The sequence below is a fragment of the Morus notabilis genome, unplaced genomic scaffold (assembly GCF_000414095.1).
Source record: "Morus notabilis unplaced genomic scaffold, ASM41409v2 Scaffold269, whole genome shotgun sequence".
In the NCBI taxonomy this organism is placed as follows: domain Eukaryota; kingdom Viridiplantae; phylum Streptophyta; class Magnoliopsida; order Rosales; family Moraceae; genus Morus; species Morus notabilis.
The window spans coordinates 629019-654918 of NW_010363284.1; the positions used below are offsets into that span (position 1 = coordinate 629019).

At 39.2% G+C, this 25900-nt stretch overlaps 1 protein-coding gene across 4 annotated transcripts in view; it reads left to right on the plus strand.

Annotated features, from left to right (window-relative positions):
- Positions 1 to 15576: 15576 nt before the first annotated feature.
- Positions 15577 to 25900, plus strand: part of LOC21404264 — a 12160-nt gene continuing 1836 nt past the window's right edge. Inside the window, exons 1-5 of one of the 4 annotated variants that reach the window (XM_024169348.1) lie at positions 15577 to 16277; positions 17660 to 17737; positions 17873 to 17946; positions 18041 to 18148; positions 18254 to 18292. In XM_024169348.1, coding sequence (XP_024025116.1) covers positions 15611 to 16277; positions 17660 to 17737; positions 17873 to 17946; positions 18041 to 18148; positions 18254 to 18262 — 936 coding nt within the window. In that variant the 5' untranslated portion in view covers positions 15577 to 15610 and the 3' untranslated portion in view covers positions 18263 to 18292. Of the gene's footprint in view, positions 16278 to 17659; positions 17738 to 17872; positions 17947 to 18040; positions 18149 to 18196; positions 18312 to 25900 lie in introns of those variants that run through there. The other 3 variants (XM_024169347.1, XM_024169350.1, XM_024169349.1) reach the window with 3 other exon arrangements.

Below are 25900 nucleotides of genomic sequence, written 5' to 3' on the forward strand. Positions count from 1 at the left end.
CCAGCTTTGAAAAGTGGAGATATGGCTGTGGATGCGTAATAGCTAGCTAGAATATTACTAGAAAGACTTCAATTAATTGGGTGTTACCAAAACAGAAAGCTATTGGCGCAACTGGTAAAGGGCCAACCAAGTTGGTGACGTTGTTGGATAGGAAAGAGCATAGGAAAGTGGATTTAGAAAGAGGTATTATTTTGATGGCTAGAAGAAAAACATATAAAGACCAAATGGAAAATGTGTGTTCACGCGCAAAAGAAAGTAAAGCAATCTGTTTTTTTTTTTTTTTTTTTTGGCGGTGGAAACTGTAGACAGAAATTCAATACGCGTTTGGTGGGTTCTTTTTTTTTTTTTTTTTTTAAAGTAAAAAGAAAAAAGTGTAGAGATGGATCGACGGGTCCAGTACTATTTTTCGGATGGAATAAGGGTCCTACATGTTAAGAAATGTTTCAGATTGAATCACAACCACTTGTACTAAAAAAATAAAACGTGATATTTTTTTTTGAATATCATATGTTAATATTTTTTTTTTTGACTCAGTAGGTAACGATGCTCAATTATACTTAAAAAGGGCACGAATTGGTGAAAAACTGTTGATTTTGGGTAAAACAAGAAGGTTTAGCATGGTTTGGGTCGGTTAAATAAGCTCACCGTTTCGGTTCATGTTCTGATTCAGGTCTATTCAAAGGGTTTTCCTTGGAATTTAGTTGTGATATTTGAATCACATTATGTATTAATGCCAGGAGCATCCTCATAAAAGCTGTTAACGGTTGATTTTTGTCAACAAGATTTTACCGGATTACCCCTCGGTAGTCTGTTGGGACACCAGTTAAGACCTTTAATTTTAACTAAATATTCTAGACACGGTGCTTATGCTTTGGGTGTATTGTGTAGAGTATTTAGTATTATGTTTTATAGTGGTTCACCCTTATCAAAGAAGAGCTACATCCACTGTATTTTATTTCTTTTCTATTCTTCACAGATTACATGGAAAAAATCTAATCCCCCTTCTCTCTGGGGCTTTGCCCCTTTTATAGCTTACAGATTATCCATTAACATCCCCCTTGGACTAGCTGTCTTTGGGGTTTTTTGGCGGTTCCTCTCGAGTGGCCCATCCTCTTGAGTGACCCATCCACTCAAGTGGCCTACCATCCTATTTACCTAGATTGTAGCCTGTCAGTCCCTTTTAGATTGTTCACTCATCTAATTTGTCCCCCTATTACGGCTCTACAGATTCTCTGTAACTCCCATTGGTTCGTTCCAGGCGGTTTAGGGGTTTGTAATCATTTCCTGCACAACTGACCTTTTCCAAACCCAGACGCAACCTTGGGATCTCCAGCTTGCCACCTCAGAGGTCTTTCTTAGAATTCGGGCCCAGCTGCTTGCGTTCTGCCCTCTGCGCCCACTCTATACTTTGCCAAGTGTGGCGTTTCTCTCGGTCGACCCTATCGCTATACTTTGAAACAAATTACGCAGGCTTTGACTGTATATAGGGTCAACGGTCTCATGCCCCTTTATGCACTCAGCTCTTACACCACCAGGCCAGGGAGGGGGGGGGGGGGGGGGGTTCACAGTAGCCACGGGGCCATGTGGGGCATGGCCGTTGTCAAACGTGTCAGTGTATATTTTCCCATACAACAACTGCCCACCAGGTCGAGGTTTTCTTCGAACTGCCTCAAGCTAGGTCTGGGATTCGTTCTGGCACTTCTTTTGCCTGCTTCGGGTGTGGGAGCCTAACTCCGAGCCTCCCTTGCAATGATGGCTCTGGTGCTTCAAAAATCCATCGAGAAGTACAAATGTCGCGTCAGTTCAATCATCATGCTGACGTGAACCTTCATTTAAATGGATGGATATGAGCCGTTGGATCGCGTATTTTTAGCTTTCTGCCTTTGTTACTACCGTTCGATCTTGACCGGTTGCCCTTGCCATTGGATTCACTGGGATTCTATCCAATGGCAAGGGGTCGAGGTCCTTTAAAAGTCTGCTTCAAACTGAGACCATCTATGTCCAAACTTCTGATAACTACCGTTACTCTGCCCAAATTTTCCCAAAATCCTCCATATCCCACCTTTCTCATTCCCTTCGGTATTTCGCGAAGTTCTTTCGAGTTAAGCTTTCAGATTTCGCCATTTCTAAAGTTCCTGGTTCCCTCTATTCTCTGCTTTTTCTTGCTCGGTACCTGTTGGATCATTATATGCTTTAGGCTTGAAGTAGACATTCAGGAGGTTAAAAAGACTTACTTTGCGTACATCTGAACCCTTATAGGCTAGCTTTTAGGTTTCTGGTCGTTCATAAAGAGTTTGAGGTTCTGGATTTGGGATGGTTTAGCTGGGAAACCTGGGTCTCTCATGAGCGTTCATCGTTCTTTTCTTGTGAATGATCGACGGCTTTATGAGTCATCGGCGTTCTCATAACTTTTGCAGTCATTGGTGGTTTTAAACAATCATCGTTGCCATTGCTTATCCTCCCCCGCTCGACTTAGGCTTTTAATTTAGCTCCTCATATCATCCCTTTTTTTTGTTATACCAGAACAATGGCTCCTAAACCATATAACCGCCGTGAAGGCCCCCTTCGTCTATTGTAAGGCCAGACTCTCCCTCTACCGCAGAAGCTTCGTGGACATCTTCTTCAACAGATGACAACTCCGTCCTTAGGGAAGTCGAGGACTACGTGGCAGAAGCGAGAGAAATTGACAGCTTTGACATTCTGGTCGAGGGAGATGACAGCGACGAAGGTTCCCTGGTAGGGGGAGAAATGAGTGGATTCACCGCCTCCGTCGTGGATGCCTCATTGGCTGGTATGAGTGGAGACCCTGACCGGCCTTTCTTTACGGTCGACGTGACAGTACCAAAGACTCAAAATAGGGACATCGTTAGGGCGTACAAAGACGGGCATTTTGACGAGAGATGGTTTGATTACCTTCTCCCGGATATAAACTTTAGGTCCAGCCTTCTTCCTCCTGGGTATCTTCCAGTATATACCCGGGCCTTCACCTCAGGGATGACTTTGCCAGTTCATCCCTTTGTCAAGGATTTTTGCCATCATCATGGCATTTCCATTACTCAACTGGCGTCAAATTTTTGGTATTACTTCGCCGGACCTGGGTTCTGTGGAGTCAGCGGTTTGACGTAGATCTACCGCTGGATGAATTTATGTATATATATAAGTTGAGCCACGTTGTAAAGTGCGAGGGGTGGTTTTATTTGGGTGGTCATGGGTGATCCAAGCCCATCTTAGGTAAACTAATACAAGGAATCCCCTCTTCCTCACACGGCTGGAAACCCATGTTCTTCATGGTCAGGGGACCCTTTAACTTTCACCTTTAAGACCGCAGGCCTCACCGCCGGAAAGTGCAAACGTTGTTTAGGAGACTAAGTGAGAATCACAGTAAATTACTCTCCCTCTTCCTCCTTTTTTTATAACGCTGACAGTTACCTTGATATGCAGTCAGCCGCGATTGTCCGAAGCTAGCAGGGAACAGAAGGGCAAGGATTGATGAGGCCTTTGCGATTCCAGAGGGCGATCGCCATATCGATGTCCTTTTAACCGAGGCTAACCTCAGGGAAGCAGGGCTGATCCTTCCCCTTCCGCGTCCGACAAACCTCCCTGCGATTTAAGAGTTTTTTCACCTGAACGCAGAAGGTAAATTTTTGAGTTTGCCGCCATAGATAATATGATTCGACATCGACCCTTTTTATCTAACTTTATCAATCATACAGAAATGTCTGCTCTGAACATCTAGCTCTCCACCAGCAACCGACCTCAGTAGAAGGGGAAAGTGAAAGTCAATGTTGGCGTCTCTTCTTCTGTCCCGAAGAAGAGGAAGCCTTTAGGGGGTGCCTCGGGGTCAATGTTAGAGGCTCCTGCGCCCAAGCAGGTTCATACGGAAGAGGTGCGGGTAATTGGGGGCACCTGGACGCCGGTGGTTCCCATTCCCGACGTCGCCGAGGTTCCCCCTTCCGCCCAAGGAGTGCCTCCTCCTGCCTGAGGCGAAGGTTATGGACCCGACTTTCCAGGTCCAGGATGTCTCCGACAACCAAATTGAGTCGATGCTGAATCTTCCTTCTCGCTTCTCCCTGGGCTTTCAGGCCCTATACGAGTCATTTTTGACAAGCATTGGGTCTCCGCTTCCCATTCTTCTCTGGTGGATCGTCAGCGTAAGCATATATCCTTTTAGATCCATGTAAGCATCGACTGTTTATTTTTATACTTGACTTACAATTCTTTTCTGACCTCTGATTCACTTTCAGGGCCTTGTCCTCGCCATCCTTAACCTTATTGGCCTGGTCAAGGTTGAGGAACGTGACAAGGAAATGGACAGTCTAGAAGCAAAACTTACATCTCTCCTTGATGATGCTAAGTCTAAATGCTCGACTGCCATCGAGGAGAAGGATGTAGCCGTGGCCAAACTGGCGACCTACAAAATGAGTTGGCCAATCTGAAGACTCAGGTCGAAAAGACTACTATATGGGCGGAGATAGCGGAGAAAGAAGCGGCCGAGGCTAGGGAGAAATATTTTGCCGAGGGGAAAGCAGAAGGGGAGAAGGGGAAGAACGAAGCCGAGCTTGCGGCCATTGAGAATTATCTGAACTTGGAAGACTTCGTTGCCAAGCGCAAGGAAATTGCTAAGGAGTTCATGACTTCTGAAGAGCTCATTGAAATCCATACCAAAGATTTTCAATCTGCTGGGGAACAAATTGTAGAATTGATCAAACAACAACACCCTGAGTGGGATTTGAGCTTTCTGTATGTTCTCCCTCCTCCTGCTGATGACGACGGCTCTTCCCAACTTGGCGACGGAGATGGCTCGGCTGGTGGCGGCGAGAACTATGAGCATACTTCCTGTGTTGTGTTTTTTTTTTTTTTTTACTATGAGCATATAGCCTTGTACATATTTTTTATAATTATATAATGGTACTGCCTTTATTGTTATACCCTATGTCATTGGTGCCCTTCAGGGCTTAAGTCAAAAAATGTTAAAAAAGTATTGCCCCTTCTCTTTGGAGATGTCGGCGTTTTAAATACCCCTTAGGGTCGTTGTTTCTAAGTAATTGTCTCTCCTCCTTAGAGAAGTCGAGGTTTTAAATACCCCTTAGGGTCGTTATTTTAGTAAATTCCTTAGAATTTGCTAAGTAATTGTCTCTCCACCTTAGACAAGTCGAGGTTTTAAATACCTATTAGGGTTGTTGTTTTAGCAAATTCCTTAAAATTTGCTAAGTAACTGTCTCTCATCCTTAGAGAAGTTGACGTTCTTGGTACTTGAATGCTCCTTGGAGCTTTACAAATTCTTGTAAAACCTATTTTATGTTGTTGTTGTCTCTTTGGAGACGTCGGCGTGAAGCATATATATACCTTTTGTGATTCGTAGACCCTCTACTGCCCCCCATGCCTTTTTAAAAATCTTAATTTGTAGGCAGGTATGTTATTAAGGGGCTGATTTCTTCGTAGTCTTCGTAGTCTTTTGAACAATTTCTATGAATAAATTGATTTACACTATTGAACTATCAAAGATATAACTGAAATGTGTAAGAATTCGTACACTATTGGTAGTGTAGTTTTAGCTGCTCTGCATTCTATGGGTGTTGAATACATTTGCTAACGAGGCTTTCCAAAACGTAGGTCTCAGGGCGTAGCACCTCCCTTATGCGGTAGGGTCCTTCCTAAGTCGGGCCCAGAGGACCAGTATTTTTTAGTTTTGTGCTCTGCGTCACTCTTTGTAATACCATGTTGCCTGGGGCGAACCTTCTTTGTCTGATTTTCTGGTTGTAGTATCGTGTTGTTCTTTATTGGTAAACGGTGAGTCATAGTTGAGAGTCGAGCCTTTTTTTCTTCCAATAGGTCGAGTTATCCGATTAGTACTTCGACGTTTACGTCGTCTTCATAAGCGACCGTCCTTAGTGTCAGCGCCTCGACCCCATACGTCGTAGAGAATGGTGTTTTACTTGTTGTAGTTCGACTCGTCGTCCTATACACCCACAAGACCTTCGGGAGTTCTTCAGCCCATTTTCCTTTCAAGTCATCCAGCATTTTCTTCAGGGTGTACTTTTGATTTTGTTGACGGCCTCAACTTGGCTGTTGGACTGTGGATGTATCGGAGCTTAGAAGTTTTTTTGAATGCCCAAATCATTGCAAACTTTGCACGTCGAGGCATTGTGAAACTGCTTTCCGTTGTTAGATACGAGCGAGTGTGGAACTCCAAATCTGTACACGATGTTGTTATACATGAAGTTGGTGTAAGCTGCCTCTGTGGTCAAAGCAAGAGCTTTCACCTCGGCCCACTTGGTATAGTAGTCTACGGTGACGATGGCAAACTTAAAGCCTCATGGGGTGAGGTGTAGAGGTCCGATCAGGTCGATCCCCCATTTGGCAAAAGGCCATGGGCTAAAAATGAAGGTTAGGTTCTCTGGGGGCGCTCTAGGAATTGTGGTATATCTTTGGCACTTATCACAACGACGAGCATATTGAAACTCGTCTTTTTTAAGCGTAGGCCAATAGTACCCTTGCCTCAAAACCTTTAGAGCTAAAGATTACCCCTAATGTGATTACCGCATACACCTTCATGGATTTCCTGGAGGACCCCTTGCGCCTCATTGTCATCGAGGCAACGTTCTAAGGGCGTTGAGAAGCCTTGTTTGTATAGTAGGCCATCATATAGTAAGTACTTGACAGCTCTATATTTGACCCTTCTGGCCTCATCTCTGTCGTCGGGCAGCTTGGCATCCATCAAGTATTGGATGAGTAGTGTCATCCAACTTCCAGCTGCTTGAGTGGTCAAGACTTTCGCTTTCTCATCAACGGTCGAGCGCTCTAGCTCTTCGATGGGGACGACCCCTAGCATATCTGAATCCTTTGAGGATGCCAGTTTGGCCAAGGCATCGGTGTTTATGTTCTCGGCTCTTAGTACCTGCAATATCTCATAGCTTTTGAACTTGGTAAGTTCTTCCTTTGCCTTTCTTAAGTATGCCCCCATCCTTTCGCCATGTGCTTGATATTTCTCTTTCACTTGCCCGACCACTAACTGAGAGTCACTAAAAATGCCAAGTCTTTCAATATTCAAGTGGCTTGCTAACCGCAATCCTGCAATCAGCGCCTTATATTTTGCTTCATTGTTCGATGCTTTGAATTTGAATCGTATTGCCGAAGTGATTTTGTGGCCTTCTGGGCTTATTAGCATGATGCCTGCTCCTGACCCAGTTTCAGTTGATGCCCCATCTACGTAGAGTTTCCACTATATTTCTTTAATCCCTTCATCCCCTATTATCGTCGGCCTGTGGGAAAATTCTGCCACGAAATCTAACAACACCTGTCCTTTGATTACTGTCATTGGTATGTAGTTAATGTTGAATTGGCTCAATTCTACCGACCATTTTAGGAGTCGACCGGAGGTTTCGGGTTTCCGTAATGCCTTCCTTAATGGGTGGTTTGTCAGAATTCGTATTGTGTAGGCCTGAAAATAGTGTCGAAGCTTCCTTGAGGCCACCATTAAGGTGAGAGCTAACTGTTCCATCTTGGTGTATCATGACTCGGTGTCCAAAAGCTTTTTACTTACATAGGAAACTGGTAGTTGGACCCTTTCCTCTTCCCTGATTAATACAGAACTTACGGCATGTCTTAACACGGAGAGATATAAGCTTAGCCTCTCACCCGGTATGGGTTTGGACAAGATAGGGGGCCTGCCCAGGTGCTCCTTTAGCCTTTGAAAGGCCTTTTCACATTATGGCGTCCACTCAAAATGCTTACTTACTTTCAAAGCTTTGAAGAATGGAACACATTTGTCCGTTGCCTTGGATATGAACCTATTAAGGGCGGCGATACATCTCATCAATCTCTGGACTTCTTTCAGCTTTATGGGAGATTTCATGTCCTGTAAGGCTTTTACCTTTTTTAGGTTAGCCTCTATCCCTCTATTATTGACCATGAATCTAAGAAATTTGCCTGATCCAACCCTGAAAGCGCACTTTAGGAGATTTAGCTTCATGTGATATCTCCTCAATATATTTAATTATAAAATATTAAATTGACAGTTGTAATATAAATTAAATAGTTGATAAAAAAATTGTAATATAAATTAAATAGTTGACTAAAAAAGTTTAACGCAATATTTATGAGATTTGATTCTAATCACCCAATGTCATTAATTTATATATTTAATAGATCATTGAAAACTCATATATATATATATATATATCATACCTACATACATACATAACTAACTATAAGACATTATTATTATTATTATTATTATTTTGCCTAGACATATATCCTTCTTTTCATCGGCACAAATTACTTGGAGGGAAGATATTCCAGTTTTTTTTTTTTTTTTTCCTTTCTTGACGAGATATTTCGTCCGGAATCATTAGGCATTTTGGTTCTACTATATATAACACTTGAAATCGTTATTTAAAACTTCACTATAGCATCTAACATTAGTTAAGATAACTTTGTATTTATTGTATAACAAAGGCAAGTTAGAAGTTATATTTGACGCAATCAAGAGTTAATTAAATCTAATTATTTACGTTTAAATTATGTGGCTATATTTGGTTCTTTTCTAGCTCTAACAATTTTTGGAATGGACTAATAAAATTTTCATGAAATTATTCTGTCTCCTGAAACTGCATAAAATTCGCCCATGAATGCAGGGGCTTTGAGGCAGCGTGGGCGTGCGCGTTCTCTTGGGACTATGTGGCGCGTGCATAACTATATTGTGATAATATAAATTACTTTTTTTTTTGAATAAATTACTTTATTTTAAATATCAAGAAAAATATGGTCCAATTTTATTTATTAATTATTTTATGAGATGATTTCATAAATTGTCTATCTAAGTGTAACATCCATTTTAAAATGTAATTATTATAAAGATATGAATATAATATATTACAATAGTTGATAACAGCGTACTATATAAAAATTTGAATAAATTTAAACTTTTGTTACATAACATACTTCATAAAATTTCACACCATTAAGTCTTAAATACACACTCGTAATTATTTAAAATATAATAGTGTCCATTTTTAACCTTTTCTCCCAACAGTCAGTTCTATATGTACTAACACTTCAACTTGACACTTTGTTCATTTTCCAGTTTAATTCAATGTACCTTTTTCCTTATTTACAACACAAGTATAAACAAACTGATAAGCTAACGCTTAGTAAGCAAAGTCATTATCTCATATAAAAGTTAAAACTCATTTATGCTCATACTTTGCTTCATCCTTTTTGTTCCTCTTAGGACCTTGAAGAATATTGCCTGAGTAAACTTTAACTTTTTAATTGCTAACTATTGGCTTAATAACCTCTGTTGAGATCTGCACTCCTATGAAGACACTTGGCCTTGAAATAATTTCTGAATAATTACCTAGGCAGCATATCCTGTTATCTTCTAACTTTAAAGTGAATGTAATGCTTTAACATATCAAATGCAAAGATACTGTATGAGAAGTTATAACTAGAATATAGCAAGTATAAACGTATTGAACATAGTTTTTAATATATTTTAACTTGTGTTGTAGGTGAGAACTTTACTTACTTTGTCTCAGCTTCCTGTTGAAAAATACACTCCTAACCAATATAATAAAAATCACAATACTATATTTGTAACTAAAATAGCTTAATAATACTAACATAATAACTAAACATATGGTATTGCTATTCCATTTTTACTTTACTTTTCAAGTCCATAAACTTGTCCCGTCATGTTGTCCATTGGGTCCAATCATTTGGTCCTTCAGTCATTTGTTCAGAGTCCATAAAGTTCACATATACAGTATTCATGGGTATAGTACAGTATTGTTCACTCATACGGTATGGATCATGCATATGGTACTATTCACATATACGGTATTATTCACGTGTACTATTCACACATATAAGTACTATTCATGCATATAAGGACTATTTATGCATTCGGAGACTATTCACGTATACGGGCACTATGCATGTATACAATAATCGAGCATTACAATGACTTATAATGGATTAACCTGGATTATTTATCTAAGCAGTACCATATTAAAACAAAACTATAAAACCTAAATAGTAATGAGTTTAGAACTCGTACCTTATCAACAGAACTCCAACCTCGAAGACTAGAGCTAGAACCTCCACTAAGAAGAAGTATTTTAGAGAGAGGAAGAGAGAAAGAATTTCATTTCTAAAATTCTGGGACAATAAATAATGAATTATGAAGGCTTATTTATAAGAAAACTCTGGGGTACTATGCAGTTATTATGCATAATAAAATATTATTTATGAATAGTAACCTTTGATAAAAATATTATATTTCTATAATAATTCATACATGATCTTCTTATCCTTGCAGACACTCCCTTATGATCTTTCTCTCTGTTTTTTATTTATTTAGGCCAGGCATTATTTATTGGCCTGCTACTATTTGGGCCCGATAGTGAAACTTCAATTTCTACCCTTTATATTCATCCTTTTTGACTTCTGATTTCTTCATCATAATTCTTGACTTACACTTGAGGGTATTAAATTTTCTGTCAAATTTTATCTAGTCATCTCGGCTCATAATTATTTATTCCTAAAATGTCCTTTTCTTAAAACTAGTACCTCGGGCTATCAAAATTGAATTCTGACTTTACTATTATTCCTTATGGTCTTCTCCATAATTCTCTATAGTTTCAAACATCGATTGATATTTCTAATTATATTTTCCTCAAAATATTAACCAAGGGTAAAATCATCCAAATATTCTTCTGACAGTTATTTTCTTCAAATAATCAGAAAATTATTACTAACAGATAATAACGACAAAAATCGTCCTATCACTGATCCTAACGGTTATTCCAATGGTCATAATATTGTTCATAATAACTAAGGGCAAAATTATCCAGTCACTATTTTAATGGTAAAAAATGACTAGTTTTTACCTTATAAATAATTGAGTTTTCTAACCTTCATGTTCATCCACAAATTTCACTCTTTAAAAATGTTCCTCAACAATCTCCTTCTTCTTAATTTTTATGATGATAGTTTTTTAATAGCTATAAACTTTATTATGTTATCCATCATCATCTTCTTACTTATAGTTGTAATTATGTGTCACTACGACGCTAGAGCATGGGATCAACATGTACAAAAACATTGAGTTGTACGAGAACATCAAGATTCATTTTTGTATTGTACTTTATTATAATTTCATCATTATAAAAGTGCTTTATTTATTGAAATATAAAGCAGGATGCTACACTAAGCAATGATTGTGATTTGGCCAAAATTACATGCTTTTGGAGTAATGAGCTTGATCTGTGCAAAATCCATGTGGAAATATACACCACACGCCCCACGTAAAGAGTGGAGAACCCAATCTCAATAAAACTATAATACTATAAATAAACCCTCTTGTGGTCAGCTTCATGCATTCTAAAAGTATTTGTCTCCTTTCTTCATTATTGTATGCAATCTTTTATTGCCTCGTTTGAGAATTGTCAAGCACACCACTTTGGTGTTTGGTAGTTAAAGGGGAGAGGCTCGCCAAGCCTAGCCCTAAAGCTCGACAGACTTAAGGCCGGCTCGGCCTACCCCATAACTTTATGAGGTATTTTTAAAAAAAAATTTAAATACATGGTATTTAGGTCGTTCTAAGCTTGCCGGAATAAGGTTTTGAACTTGAAACTTCAACCCGGTCCAACAATAACAGGCCTTGGACCATTCCGTTTGGCCTCAGCCCAAACTTACAGCTTCATTGATAGTTTATAATCAAGAAGGGTAGAAATGAGAAGCATCAGTCATATTCTTGGAGCATTCAAGAATTTTTCTAGAAGATTTGTTGATGCCCACACACTAGTTGATTCAAGGAAAATGGAAATAATAAGAAAGATCTAGAGGTTTTGAAATATTTTGATCATTCAAAAATTAATTGCCAAATAGGTAATAACAATCACTAATACTAATTTTATATAACATCATACAATCGGTCATGGTTAGAAAAACTTAAATCCATTATGCTGCGTGTAACAAACTTCTCACAACTTTTCTAACAATCTTGCGAAATATGCCTAATGTTACTATTAAGAAAATAATTAGCAAAAAAAAAGTACGTCATGTAAATAAATACATGGACAAAAGTTCAAGGATGTCTAATTTAACGGTTTCAATTTCAAAATCTAACAGAGGTACCATCCATAGGATTTATTTTTTCAGTTCAAAAACTATTTATGGGAAAAAAGTGACTGTAAAAACTAATTTTAGAGATAAAAAAATTGCTCATGAATTCATTCCTAAACTCAATCCAAATTTGATAATTTCACAAAGCCAAATTCCTACAGTATATATACATAAAAATATATAACAAATTAAAGTTATGATTAACAATAAGGTGATTTTTTGGTGCGCCTGACATATTGGTAAGTCATATTTTTTTAACCATTAATTATGCGTTTTTTTAACTTTTACGTGATTTTATGTAGATCTGACGGACATAAAACTTAGCATGCCGATATATTAATGTACTAAAAAAAGTCTCATATAAATTTTTTTTAAAAACTAAATAGTAGATATCTTTAAATATGTATCACAAATATTCAATTTCATTTAAACGGAGGGATAAAAAAAACAAGTGTTCCAAGCTTGTCTTTCGTTTTCTCGTCAGCCGGAGAAAGGTGATTCGTTTAATCTAAAATGGAGAAGGGAAGGAAAAGCAACCAAAAGGAGGTGAGACCTTTGTTGTGAAAAATAAAAGGTGGAGTTGTAGGATGTTGGCCGGAGAAATCGTTGGTCTAAAAGCAATGATAACCCCATAAAGTAACGCACTCTTTTTTTTATTGTCGTAAAACTTAAAGAAGTCAAATTTTATGGGTAGAGATGCAAGAACGGGTCAGCTTGGCCCGGCCCGGCTGACCCGTTGTCCTTAGGCTCCTGTGGGCTGCGGCCTGGGCCGGCCTAGCCACAAATTTTGTGGGCCGGGCTGGATTGGCCCGTATAAGAATGACCTCGGTTCAGCCCACACCACGGACCAATTTTACGTGGACTAGGCTGGGCCGTGCCGCGGGCCAGGATGGGCCGTGTCACGGGCCTTGAATGGGCCGGCCCACTCAAGGCCCATCATGGGTTTAGATGGACGAGCCCATCTAAGCATGTAATTTTTAATTTTTTAATTTTTAATTTTAATTTTTAAATTTTTAAACAAGTTAACAAATATATAAGTTTGAATAGTCAATGTAAATATGAAAAATGATATTTTATTTACGATTACCTCAATAAATAAAAATCTTTCTAAGGAAAACTCAATGGGACATAGCATTGGTAAGAAAAAAAGAGTACAATAAGGATAATTATACATAAGATGTTTACAAAATTACTAAAAAAAAGAAAAAAAACATAAAAATATTATGGACCTAGATGGGCTGGGCTGGATCGGGCCATTATAGGCCTAGATGGGCCGGGTTGGGCTGGTCCATTATGGGCCTGACGGGCCGGCTCAGCCCGGTCTGGCCCATGATTTTTCATGGGTCGTGCGGGCTGGCCTATAGGCCGATATATGTTGGCCCAACCCAGCCCACTAATATTTATGGGCTGAACCGTACCTTGAACAATGACGGGCCGTGCCGGCTCGGCCCATCATTGTGTCAGGATGGGCCTGAGCCGGCCCATTGTTGTATCTCTATTTATGGGTATGAAATTTCAAAATTAGGTGTTACAGTTTAACAATTTGTTTTTTAAAAAGGTAATATGATTTAAACCTTTTGTAATAAATGAAAAAAAGTAAAAAAGATGCAGGTTTAGATAAAAAAGTAAAAAAAGATATAAGTATAGATATCTCCATCGATAGTGCTATAAGTTTTATTTTTATTTCTTTAATACTCTACCAACAAATCATTCTTAAAATTCATTAATTCCCTCCAAATATTTTCTATTTAAAAAACATAGAGTAGGTCCCGATAATCCGATGTATACATGTAATCATTTTCTCATAAAAGGCAACAAAAAAACATTTACGAAAAAAGGAAATAATGATATAGACGGGTGACCAAAAAAACAATTAGTTAAACAACCCTCTATTTTGCTGAAGAAACAATCTTCTATTTGAACCCAACAAGTTATTAGATGAAAAAAAAAAATTTCTTGTCAATAGGAGATGAACTTTTTCCGGTTTTTAATCCAACTTTTACCGTCAAATTGAAAGATAAAAGTGGCTGTCTATTCTTTCTGGGTAATAAAAGTGTTGACCTAATCAATCCTAGGTGCAAATAGAATCGTTGTAATCGTGAAATGCGTGTAAGTTACTGTATATTACTGAAGTATATTGTTATTAAAAATCAAACGTAAACTTTTAACAAAGTAGTATTAATAGATGTATCAATAATATATTTAACATTTAAATGTAAAATATACTCTGTAATATAATGTTATTTGTCTCACAATTTAGCATATAATAAATTTAACATTTAATTGCTATTAGTTAATATGTTTATGTTTTTATTTAATCACTGCAGCATTTGTATTTTCAAACAAATTTTTAAAACTTAAAACTTTGCTTTTACAATTTTTAAAACTTAATAATTATAGTAAAAAATAAATTATATATTTGAAATAACATTATGGATTAGAGTATAATGTTTGTTATCACATTATATATTATTATCACATTTTTCAATACTAAATATACAATTGACATTAATATTTGTTTTGAGATAATTTTAATCCGTACCGTTTTCATATAATTCTTTTTTTGAAATGGGGTTTGATATAAAAATTAAGCTTAAGTTTTTACCAAAAGTAATATTGAGTTGCTTTATAACTAATAAGGTTAATCTTACAAATAGTTTATGAGATTTATCCAATTCCACTTTAGTTATTGCATTTTAAAATACATTATAGTTGGTTCTTGAGATTTTAATCTATTTTAATTTCGGTCATTCTGTTAGCTTATTGTTACATATTTGACGGAATTTATAGAAATTAGAGACTAAAATTTGAAACATATAAAGTTTAAGGACTAAAAAAATACAAAAAACTAAAAGTTAATTTTCACATATAGTCTCAAGACACATAGTTAATGGAATCCATCAAAATTTAACTATAGTTAACGCAAAGATTGAAACTAAAACAAAATAAAACATCTAAAACCAACTGTGATATGTTTAAAAAATCATGATTCAAAGTGAGATTGAAGATAAAACTCAAGAATCATTTGTGGAATTAACTCGAACTAATATTCTTATAATTCACACCCGTTTGAAAAATCAGTGTCAAAGTGAGATTTAAAGTGGTTCATTAGTGGAATTAATATGAACTAATAGTTTAAAGTTCCGTTCTTTTCACCGATTCGAGTTTTGCTACAATAAAAAGTTATCAGAAACAGTCACATTTAACTTTTTTGTTACAGTAAAAAGTTTTTATATAAAGTCAAATCTTAACTCAAATTAAAAACTCAAATCAGCGAACTAAACAGATATTATAGTAATTCACTCCCGAGATGCTCAATGCTCACAGTGGCATTCGGGTTATAACTTTGCACCATGCCCACCCGTCCATGGGCCACCCACGGGCCTTCTCCAGCAAAAAACCATATTCAGCCACTTGGAAATTAATTATTACTATCCAGTAACCAAACAAGATTAAAATCCTTTCTAACAAAACATTAGAAATGCAGTCGATATCTGCTCCTCATCATCCGTTGCCCAATTGTTTCAACCATTTTCACTTCCACCATCTCATTCCCCACCCAACCAAGAAATTCACCCTCCAATCCTTTCCCAAACGAGACGTTTCTCACTCCAGAAACCCATCTTCAATCCCTCTAGCTCAAGCCCACAGCTACATCAAACCTCAAGAAAGACGTCACAAAAGCACCGAATCCGACCCATATCAGAACCCCCCACTGGTTCTTCAATTTTTCTCTTCCACCGGCAACAACTCGTCGGAAAACCTAGACCCAGAAGCCCAAATTGGTGAAAACGAGGAAGAACAAGGCAACGGCGAAACCAAGACCGCTAAGGGACTTTTCACAAACATGTGGTGGGTGGACTTGAAAGCCGCCTTGGGACAGAGGTTTAACACCGGTGCGATCGTTTGCGCGGTCGGAGTGGTCGTGAGAGACCGCCATTTGGCTCTCCCTCACGTCGCCGTGAAGGATATTGGCTACATTGATTGGGAGGAGCTCCGGAGAAGGGGTTTCAAGGGCGTTGTGTTTGATAAGGATAATACTCTCACCGTGCCTTACTCGTTGAGACTTTGGGGTCCTCTCGCGCCTTCATTTGAGCAGTGCAAATCCGTCTTTGGCCCCAACATTGCGGTTTTCAGTAACTCTGCCGGTAATTTTTGCACATGTTTCATATGCCAACTTTTCTTGTTTTTATTATTGTTGTTGTTGTTGCCACTTGAGGCTAGCTCAAGTGGTTGGATGTGTGAATGTGTACATGTGTCTAAAATCTTGGTGGTTTCATTTCCTTGTTGAGAAAATTGGTGAACTCACTTTGAATGCATTGTCTTAAGATTTTTACCCTTTATTCTTGATTAATACCTTTTATTGATATAATGCTTTGATTAAAGGGTATTAATTAAGTGTAAGTAATAAAAATCTAAGACCTATTCATTCTAAGGAGTTTTGTTAGTAAAGTAGAAGCTATAGGCAAAACTAAGAAAAGTTGTTGTTTGAGAATTAGATGTGATAGTTCTTTGCCGTCGAGAGCAATAAAATCGAAGAAGAAAGGAATAAATAAGTACATAAGATCTTTAGTAATTTACTTTAATATGAATGATATGTCCATTTTCAACTGCTGCAGAGATTTAGTATGACGAACAAAATTGCAAGAAAACCATAGGCTTCATTTCCAGTGCCCCCCTGGATATTTGAATTTTTGTATATGTTTTCTCAAAAAATTTCCATATATGCCCCCCTTATCAATAAAAATTTTAACTTATCCTCACAAAATCGAATCTCAAATTATTTTATTTCTTATTGTTCTTTTGATCTTTCCTATTAAATCTTATACTTTAAATGTACCTAACTAATTTTTTTTCTCTAATTTATTCTTATGAAAACAATTTTTCTTTCAAATTGGTCCCTTCTAAAATATTTTTGGACATAATCTAAGCTATATAAAAAATTTCACGTTAAAATATTTTTTCTCAAACTGTGTCCCTAATTAAGAAATTTTTTTCAAACCTTCTCAATTACGACTTTCTCACATGCACATTTTCTCTAATTTACCCTTATTGAAGTAATATGTATTCATTCAAATGTGCCTTGCATAGAGATCCTTTTTTTCCTCTTTTGGCACTTGCAGCTACTATTTTCTCATAAGTATTATGTACATGCTAAATAATTTTTCTTATCTAATTTACTTGCTAAAATCTTTATTACTCAAGTATGTTCAATAGTCTATACATATTTAGTATTTATCTAAAAATATTAGAAGTTGATTTTATTAGCATTTTTCACGTTTTTAGTTTAGGCCCCGTAAAATTCTGGCTCCGCCACTGCTCATTTCCCCTCCGACTCTCGAACTGGAAAGTCTAAAATACCCTAACTAAAAGTTTAATGTAAGGGCAACATAAGTATAATTAGGTCGATGTGCGTGCCGTCTCTGAATCATGCAATTATTAGGCACCAGACCCTCAACAATTATTACTTGTTTGGGGTCTTTTCGCCAATGTGTTGTGTTAATAATGCCCTTTTGATATGATTGTTTAGGGCTGTATGAGTACGATCATGATGGTTCAAAAGCTAGGGTGCTTGAGCGGGCTATTGGAATTAAAGTCATAAGGCACAGTGAGTATTTATTTATCAATTTTGAGCTTTGATCTTTTTTGCAAGGTTTTGAATTAGGTCCATTCGTGTTACATTCTCGAAAGCGATGACTTTTCACATAGCATTTACGTGGTTATTTCTAATGTCACCCTCTAGGAGTAAAGAAACCGGCTGGGTCAGCAGAAGAAATTGAGATGCACTTTGGTTGCAAATCATCTGAACTCATTATGGTATATGAGAATCAAAGAGTTCTTAAACTTTTGTTGGAGTTTTTATTTTGGATTAGGCTAATGGCATAGTTATTTTATTTAATTTTTGTGATAGGTGGGTGATCGGCCCTTAACTGACATTGTTTATGGGAATATGAATGGTTTTCTGACTGTTTTGACTGAGCCTTTGAGTCTTGCGGGAGAGCCATTCATTGTCAGGCAGGTTGGTTCTCCTTTCTCATTTTCTCTTGTTCTTTTATGCTGATTGCAGGTGAGAAATGTGCCTTTCTTGTTCACCACCATCCACTAATACCCACTGCAAACACAGATAACGTAAAGTGTTTGTCCTATTTGCCATTTGGATTGCTCATTGATTTTTGCTCATGGTAATTTTTGTTAGATTATGTAGTGCTGATTTACTCTTATCATATAAATTCTTGTAATGTGTGTGTTGTTTACGTCAATCCTCCCTTATTGTTGACTATGGGACTAGCCAATTGTAGTTTTGTTTAAGAATAGGAAATATGAATTCCTCTATTTTGCCTGATGGCTTCTGTAATTATTTGCTTTCATGATTTATTTCATCATCTTAGTGTGCTTCTGCAGCTTATTAATAAATTCATTTCTGTTCTCTTTCTTGTACTTTTTTCAATTGTTTCTGTTTTTGACAAGCTGTAGAGGTGTGTTCGCTTTTTGTTTCCCTTCATAATCTTTTTCTATTTATGGGGGTGATCCTACTCCATATGACGTGATTCTAGTGGAAACATTTTTATTGGCTTTCTTGTTTTACAGTAAAACATTATGGGCTATCAGCCTTTTTCCTATCTACCGTTATTGATGCCATATTGACATCAAACTTTCTCATAAAAGATAAAATGATATTCAAGGGTAATTTAGACGGTCACTGATTATCTTAAAGGAGATATAAGTGGAATTGGTGATTAAAGATAAAGTGAAATCCCAGGAAAATTGGTTCATACCACAATTTAGAATGAGAATTGCCTCCTAATTAGTGTATGATAAGCCACTGCTTAGACAAGTGTATATTAGGAGGAATAAGAGAGGGGTAGGAGCGGGAAATTAGAAGGTGGCTCGGGTGTGAGTGTTAGAAGAGGGGGAATTAGTTAGAAGTCGGTTAGCAGAGGGGTTGATATAAATAGGAAGAAGGATTATTGAGTAGGCAGGAAACTAGTTGTTGAAACTGTAATCAGTTCTTGAAAGTCTTGGCTGTGACCAAGCAGGGGAGACTTGCAGACCCTCGAAGTCTGCTGTATACTTGTAAATCTTCCATTACTGAATAAGAGAATTCTGGTTCTTCCTCTTTGTTCCTAGATTTTCTTTTGATCAGCACAGGCTTAACAATTTGGTATCAGAGCGTTGTTCTGGGAGATGGCTGCGGGCAAGAAAACGGAAGAAAAGTCTGAATCCATGGAGAAGGAGATGCAACAGATCATGGCTTCGCTGGAAAAGGGAATCGATGAAGTTAGGGCAGAGATGAGCCAAAATATGGCGGATCTGCGTCGTTTCATGGAGGAGCAGTTGTGGTTACTGACGGCGCAAGCGATGACAGGATCGAGGGCGGAGGGATCTGGAACCGTCGCCGTTGGAGTTCGTGATGGCTGCGGGGTTGGGGTTCGCGAGGGTTATGATACGCAGGCCATGGGGGAGCGACGCGAACTTGTGGGTCAAGTGGAGGAATTTGAGCACAATTTGGGGAATCGGTCAAACCTAGGGTTTTCGCTGGTGAAGGACGTGGTGAGTTGCGTGGAGTCGGCGGCGGTATTGATCCGATCGGTGGAGTTCTTCTGCGCGGAAAGGAGCGAATTGCGATTCCTAGGGCTCATGAAGGATTCCGCTTGGGTTCTGTTTGGGAAGAGGGTTACCAGGCGGCGGAGGGTGGATTCAAATCGAGAGTGGATGGACGTTTTGAAGGACTCAAGGCCGGCAAGTCTGTTTGCAGAGGTGGATGGAGAATTTTTGGAAGGAGAACAGCGTGGGAGAAGGGGGAGTTTGACGGGAGATTTCCGGGACATGGAGTGGGTCTACCCGAGGATTTGGAGGGCTACAATGGGGAGTTGCCAGAGCTGTGGGGGGAGGATAATTGGCCACCGGTGAGAAGGAAACACTTGCATTATCCTATATTTAGTGTTGATGACCTAGATGGTTGGGTGTTTCGAATGGAACAGTTTTTCTCCATCAACCATTTTTTGGAGAAGGAAAAAATAATCACAGCAGAAGCCTTGGAAGAAGATGCTCTCTCTTGGTTTTAGTGGCAAAATAAGCGCCGGCCATTTGTCAATTGGGCGGAATTCAAGGTGGCACTTTTATAGAGGTTTCGTTCCTCACAAGAGGGGAATTTATGTGAGAGGTTCTTAGCTCTGCAGCAAGTGAGCATGGTGATTGAATATCGTTGAAGGTTTGAAGTCTCCGCAGCCCCATTACACGATGTGCCGGAAGAAATTCTGGAAGGTATCTTTGTCAATGGATTAAAGGCTGAAATTAGGGCGGAGTTGCGGCTTCTTAAACCTGCGGGGCTAACTGAAATCATGGACACAACACAACGAATTGAGGAGAAAAACATGCTGTTGTGAAGAGATATGGGTGTCTATCGCCTAGGGAGGTAACAGTCGAGTGGAAATGGACTTGGAGGTGTGGTGAACCAGCCCCCACCTGGTTATGGAATGGAGAAACCTGAGAAATCAAAAAAAGAATTTCCATTTCAAAAGCTTTTCGATTCAGAGTTACAAGAAAAGCAGAATCGGGGATTATGTTTTCATTGTGATGAGAAGTTTACGGTAGGCCATCGTTGCGAGAAAAAAGAATTGAGGATCATGTTAGTAAGTGATGAGGATGAGTGAGACATGGATGCATTTGATTTAGAGGACTCCAAGGCAGAGGCGGAAGAGATCTTGCAGCCGGAGGTGATTGAATTGTCATTAAATTCAGTCATGGGATTCACTACACCGAAGATAATGAAAGTCAAGGGGGAAATCGGCCATCGTGAGGTAATAGTTCTAATCGATTCCGGTGCAACACAATTTCATTTTCGTAGCTTTAGTTTCCAAGTTGTCATTACCGATTACTCCTATGACTGGTTTTGGTGTGCAAATTGGAACGGGAGAATCAGTGCAAGGACAAGAAATTTGTAAGGAGCTTGTGTTGGCAATGCGAAAATTTACTATTGTGGAAAATTTTTTACCATTGGAATTGAGAGGAATCGATGTAATTTTGGGCATGCAATGGTTAGAAACCTTGGGTAGTATGCATGTTAATTGGAAGACTCAAGTAATGAAGTTCAAAATAAGGGGGGAAGGAGTTGTTCTACAAGGGGATGTTAGTCTTGCAAAATCGGCAGTTTCTCTTAAGGCAATGATGCGCACGATTCGCCATGAAGGCAGCGGAATCTATTTGGAATTGTGTTCCATGCGGATGGAGGAGAGGATGGATAAGGGACCCGAATCTAGTCTGCCGCTTCAGTCACTGCTGCATAAGCATAATGTTGTCCTTAACATGCCGACCGGTTTGCCTCCTCATAGGGTGAAGGATCATCGTATTATTCTACATGAAGGTACAGCCCTTGTTAAGCCCAAGCCCCTACAGACTTATGTTAGGCGTAGGGTTAGGGGGCCAGATTAATCTTTTGGTATTTTATGGATTTAGGGCTTTAGTATAAAGAGGGCATTAGCAAGTTAATTATGTTTATGCTGAGTTTTGTCAAGTTATTAGGAATAATTAGGAGTTTTGGAGAGATTGACCTACCTCTCGAATTGTAGGTCAGGATTTGTCTTTAAGTTGATTTGATTAATAATAATAAGCCCTAATTCAGCCCTAATCCTAATTGATTCTTCTCTAAAACCTATCATATCCTCACTTCCAAAAGGATGAAATTGAGCGTTTGGTGGGAGAAATATTGGCTGTTGCTTGTAAAAGAAAAAGGATGGCAGTTGGCGATTTTGTGTTAATTACCGAGCTCTTAATAAGGCAACAATACCGGATATATTTCCTATTCCGGTAATTGAGGAGTTATTGGATGAGTTGTATGGGGCCACTGTTTTTACTAAATTGGATTTGAAGTTGGGGTATCATCAAATTCGTATGAGTGATGCGGATATTCCAAAGACAGCTTTTCGTACACATCAAGGTCATTATGAGTTTCTTGTTATGCCCTTTGGACTTACGAATACCCCGGCTACATTCCAATCCTTGATGAATGAAGTTCGTAAGCCCTTTCTATGAGACTTCGTGTTGGTTTTCTTTTATGATATTTTGGTGTACAACGCTTCTTGGGAGGAGCATTGGGTGCACTTGGACATGGTTCTTTCGGTTTTGGAAGAGAATCATTTGTATCTTAACCAAAAAAAGTGTGTTTTTGCACAAGAGCGTTTGGAATATTTGGGGCACATTGTCTCCAAGGATGGAGTTTTGGCAGATCGGGGTAAAATTCAGGCAATGGTTGATTGGCCTATGCCGAAGTCGCTTAAGGAGCTGCGGGGATCCTTGGGCCTCACGGGCTATTATAGGCGGTTCGTGGAGGGCTATGGCCGCATTTCTTAGCCTCTCATGCAACAACTTAAAAAGGATGCTTTTCATTGGAATTCGGAGATTGAGGAAGCCTTTCAACGGTTGAAGCGTGCTATGATGGAGGTACTGATGAGTACATCAGGGATGCAAGGAATATTCACAATCCGATTCAAGTCCCAGTTGGTCCGGTGATGAGGTATCGAGCTAAAAGGTGTAAAGAAGAGTTAAATAACCTAGTCCGGAGAGTTCTACAACAAGAAGAGAGAGTGTTCACTACTGAGGGTGAACAAAGGCTGGTAGTAGTCATCAAAGTCGATCTGGAAGAAAGCCAATCATTTGCATGTCATCCCATGATACACGTGCAAAGGAAAGTCCAAGAGGCTTTAGGCGCAATTTCCAGCAAGAGATCATTTCAAGATTGCGGATGAGGATTTGATTTCATTATCATTCTATCTTTTTAGATTTAAGTTTTAGTTTAAACATTTAAATTGCATAATAGGCATTTTTAAGGAAGGAGTTAGATTCAAATTCATATTCCTTCCCTAGGAGTTTTCTTTAGGCGTGTTATCTTATCTTTAGGTGATTATCTTGCTTTAGGCGTCTACCTCATTAAGGGTATAATAGGACTTTTACAATTTTTAAACTCTTCATGTTATTCTCGGCTATTTAAGGCTGAAATTCGATTAATAAAAAAGTTTTGATGTTTTATTCACATTGTGAGATATTCTTCTTGAGTTCTTGAAGAAACTATTCCGAGCTTATCAAGGTTTCCTTGTAGCGTTCAACTTGAATTATCAAACGGATTTTCCGTACTCGTTCGTAGCGTCTTCACCATACCAAGGTTCTTGCTTTGCTAAGCAACGGGTCGCGGTTTCCATCAATTCTTGATAGATCTTGAATCGTAATTTCATATTTGGTTTCAGGTTTCGTCACGTTGTTGGCGGGGTTCGTATCAGGTACCAGTCCTTATTTTACCGGATTTTTCTCAACCGTTCGTGGTGGAAACTGATGCTTCAGGGTTTGGTATTGGCACAGTACTAATGCAACAACAACGGCCAATTGCTTACTTTAGCCTAGTCCTTTCCACGCGTGCTCGTGCGAAGTCGGTTTATGAGAGGGAGCTCATGGCCATAGTCCTCACCATACAAAAATGGCGACACTATTTGTTAGGGAAGTGTTTTATTGTGCGGACCGATCAAAAGAGTTTAAAGTTTTTGTGTTGGTTTTCTTTGATGATATTTTGGTGTACAACGCTTCTTGGGAGGAGCATTGGGTGCACTTGGACATGGTTCTTTCGGTTTTGGAAGAGAATGATTTGTATCTTAACCAAAAAAAGTGTGTTTTTGCACAAGAGTGTTTGGAATATTTGGGGCACATTGTGTCCAAGGATGGAGTTTCGGCAGATCGGGGTAAAATTCAGGCAATGGTTAATTGGCCTACGCCGAAGTCGCTTAAGGAGCTGCGGGGATTCTTGGGCCTCACGGGCTATTATAGGCGGTTCGTGGAGGGCTATGGCTGCATTTCTTGGCCTCTCACGCAACAACTTAAAAAGGATGCTTTTCATTGGAATTCGGAGGCTGAGGAAGCCTTTCAACGGTTGAAGCGTGCTATGACGGAGGTACCAGTCCCTTATTTTACCGGATTTTTCTCAACCGTTCGTGGTGGAAATTGATGCTTCGGGGTTTGGTATTGGCGCAGTACTAATGCAACAATAGCGGCCAATTGCTTACTTTAGCCAAGTCCTTTCCATGCGTGCTCGTGCGAAGTCAGTTTATGAGAGGGAGCTCATGGCCATAGTCCTCACCTTACAAAAATGGTGACACTATTTGTTAGGGAAGTGTTTTATCGTGCGGACCGATCAAAAGAGTTTAAGTTTTTGTTGGAACAACGTTTGGTGAGTGCGGAGCATCAGAAATGGCTTTGTAAGTTGCTTGGTTATGATTTCGACATCCAATATAAGCCTGGAATTGAGAACAAAGCTGCGGATGCTTTGTCTAGGCAGCAAATGGGATTACAGTTGATGGTTTTGTCCACTCCGAAGGTGTTAGATATCGCTGAGTTGCAGAAGCAGGTTTTGGCGGATGTGGAGTTGGCCAAAATTCGGAATTCCTTGCTCCAGGGCATTTCTACTCCCAAAGTGTACCCTACAGCGCGATATCTTAATCTATAAGGGCCGGTTAGTTGTTCCTTCCTGTTCTCCACTCATTGAGGTGTTGTTAAGGGAATTTCAAGGATCTAAGGTGGGTGGGCACCTATAAAAGGTTGGCTATGGAGTTCTATTGGAAGGGTATGCGGCAGGACGTGGAGTCTTTTGTGGCTGCGTGTGTTATTTGTCAACAACATAAGGCATCCACTTTATCTCCGGGCGGGCTACTGCAGCCTATTTCCTTGCCCCACCAGGTGTGGGAGGATATTTCTATGGATTTTATTGAAGGACTGCCCAAATTGGAGGGGTACGACTCTATTTTCGTGGTGATTGACCGCCTCAGTAAATATGCTCACTTTGTTGCCCTTAAACATCCTTTTTCTGCCAAAACAGTGGCAGCATCTTTTGTTTGAGAAATTGTTCGCTTACATGGTTTCCCAAGGAGCATTATTTCAGATCGTGATAGAATATTCTTGAGTAATTTCTGGAGTGAGCTTTTCCGGTTGCAGGGCACTTGTGTAGGAGTACCGCCTACCATCCTCAATCGGATGGCCAAACGGAGGTTGTCAATAGGTGTTTGGAGGCGTATCTACGTTGCTTTGTTTCAGGTGCACCTCGGCAGTGGTATAGGCATTTACCATGGGCAGAATTTTGGTATAACACGAGTTACCATGTCTCAGCGGCTATGACTCCGTTCAAGGCCCTCTATGGCCGTGATCCTCCACCATTAGTTTCTTATGTGCCTGGTTCCACCGCCACTTCTGAGTTGGATTTGCAGTTAAGTGAGCGAGACGCTTTGCTAGCGGAATTAAAAGACAATCTGCTTAACGCGCAACAGACTATGCAGGTGCAAGCTAATAAGAGCAGAGATGTATCCTTTGAAGTAGGCGACTTGGTTTTTCTCAAGCTGCAACCTTATCGTCACCGCTCTTTGGCGCGCGTAGTTAATGAGAAGCTTTCTCCTCATTATTATGGTCCCTTTCCTGTGATTGCTCGCATAGGACCTGTCGCTTACAAGTTACAATTGCCGGCTCACGCTAAATTGCATCCTGTTTTTCATGTGTCTCGTCTGAAGAAAGCTATTGGTCCAGCGATACAAGCCCAATCATTACCACCTATTCTGGCCGAGGACTTAACCTTGCAAGTGGAACCTGAGCAACTCATGGATACGCACTATTCTCCTACAACCGGCAATTTGGAAGTGTTGATCAAATGGCGCCAGTTCGAATCCACCTGGGAGCCTTTCGACGCCATCCAACAGCAGTTTCCCACCTTTAACCTTGAGGACAAGGTTACTTTTTTTTTTGG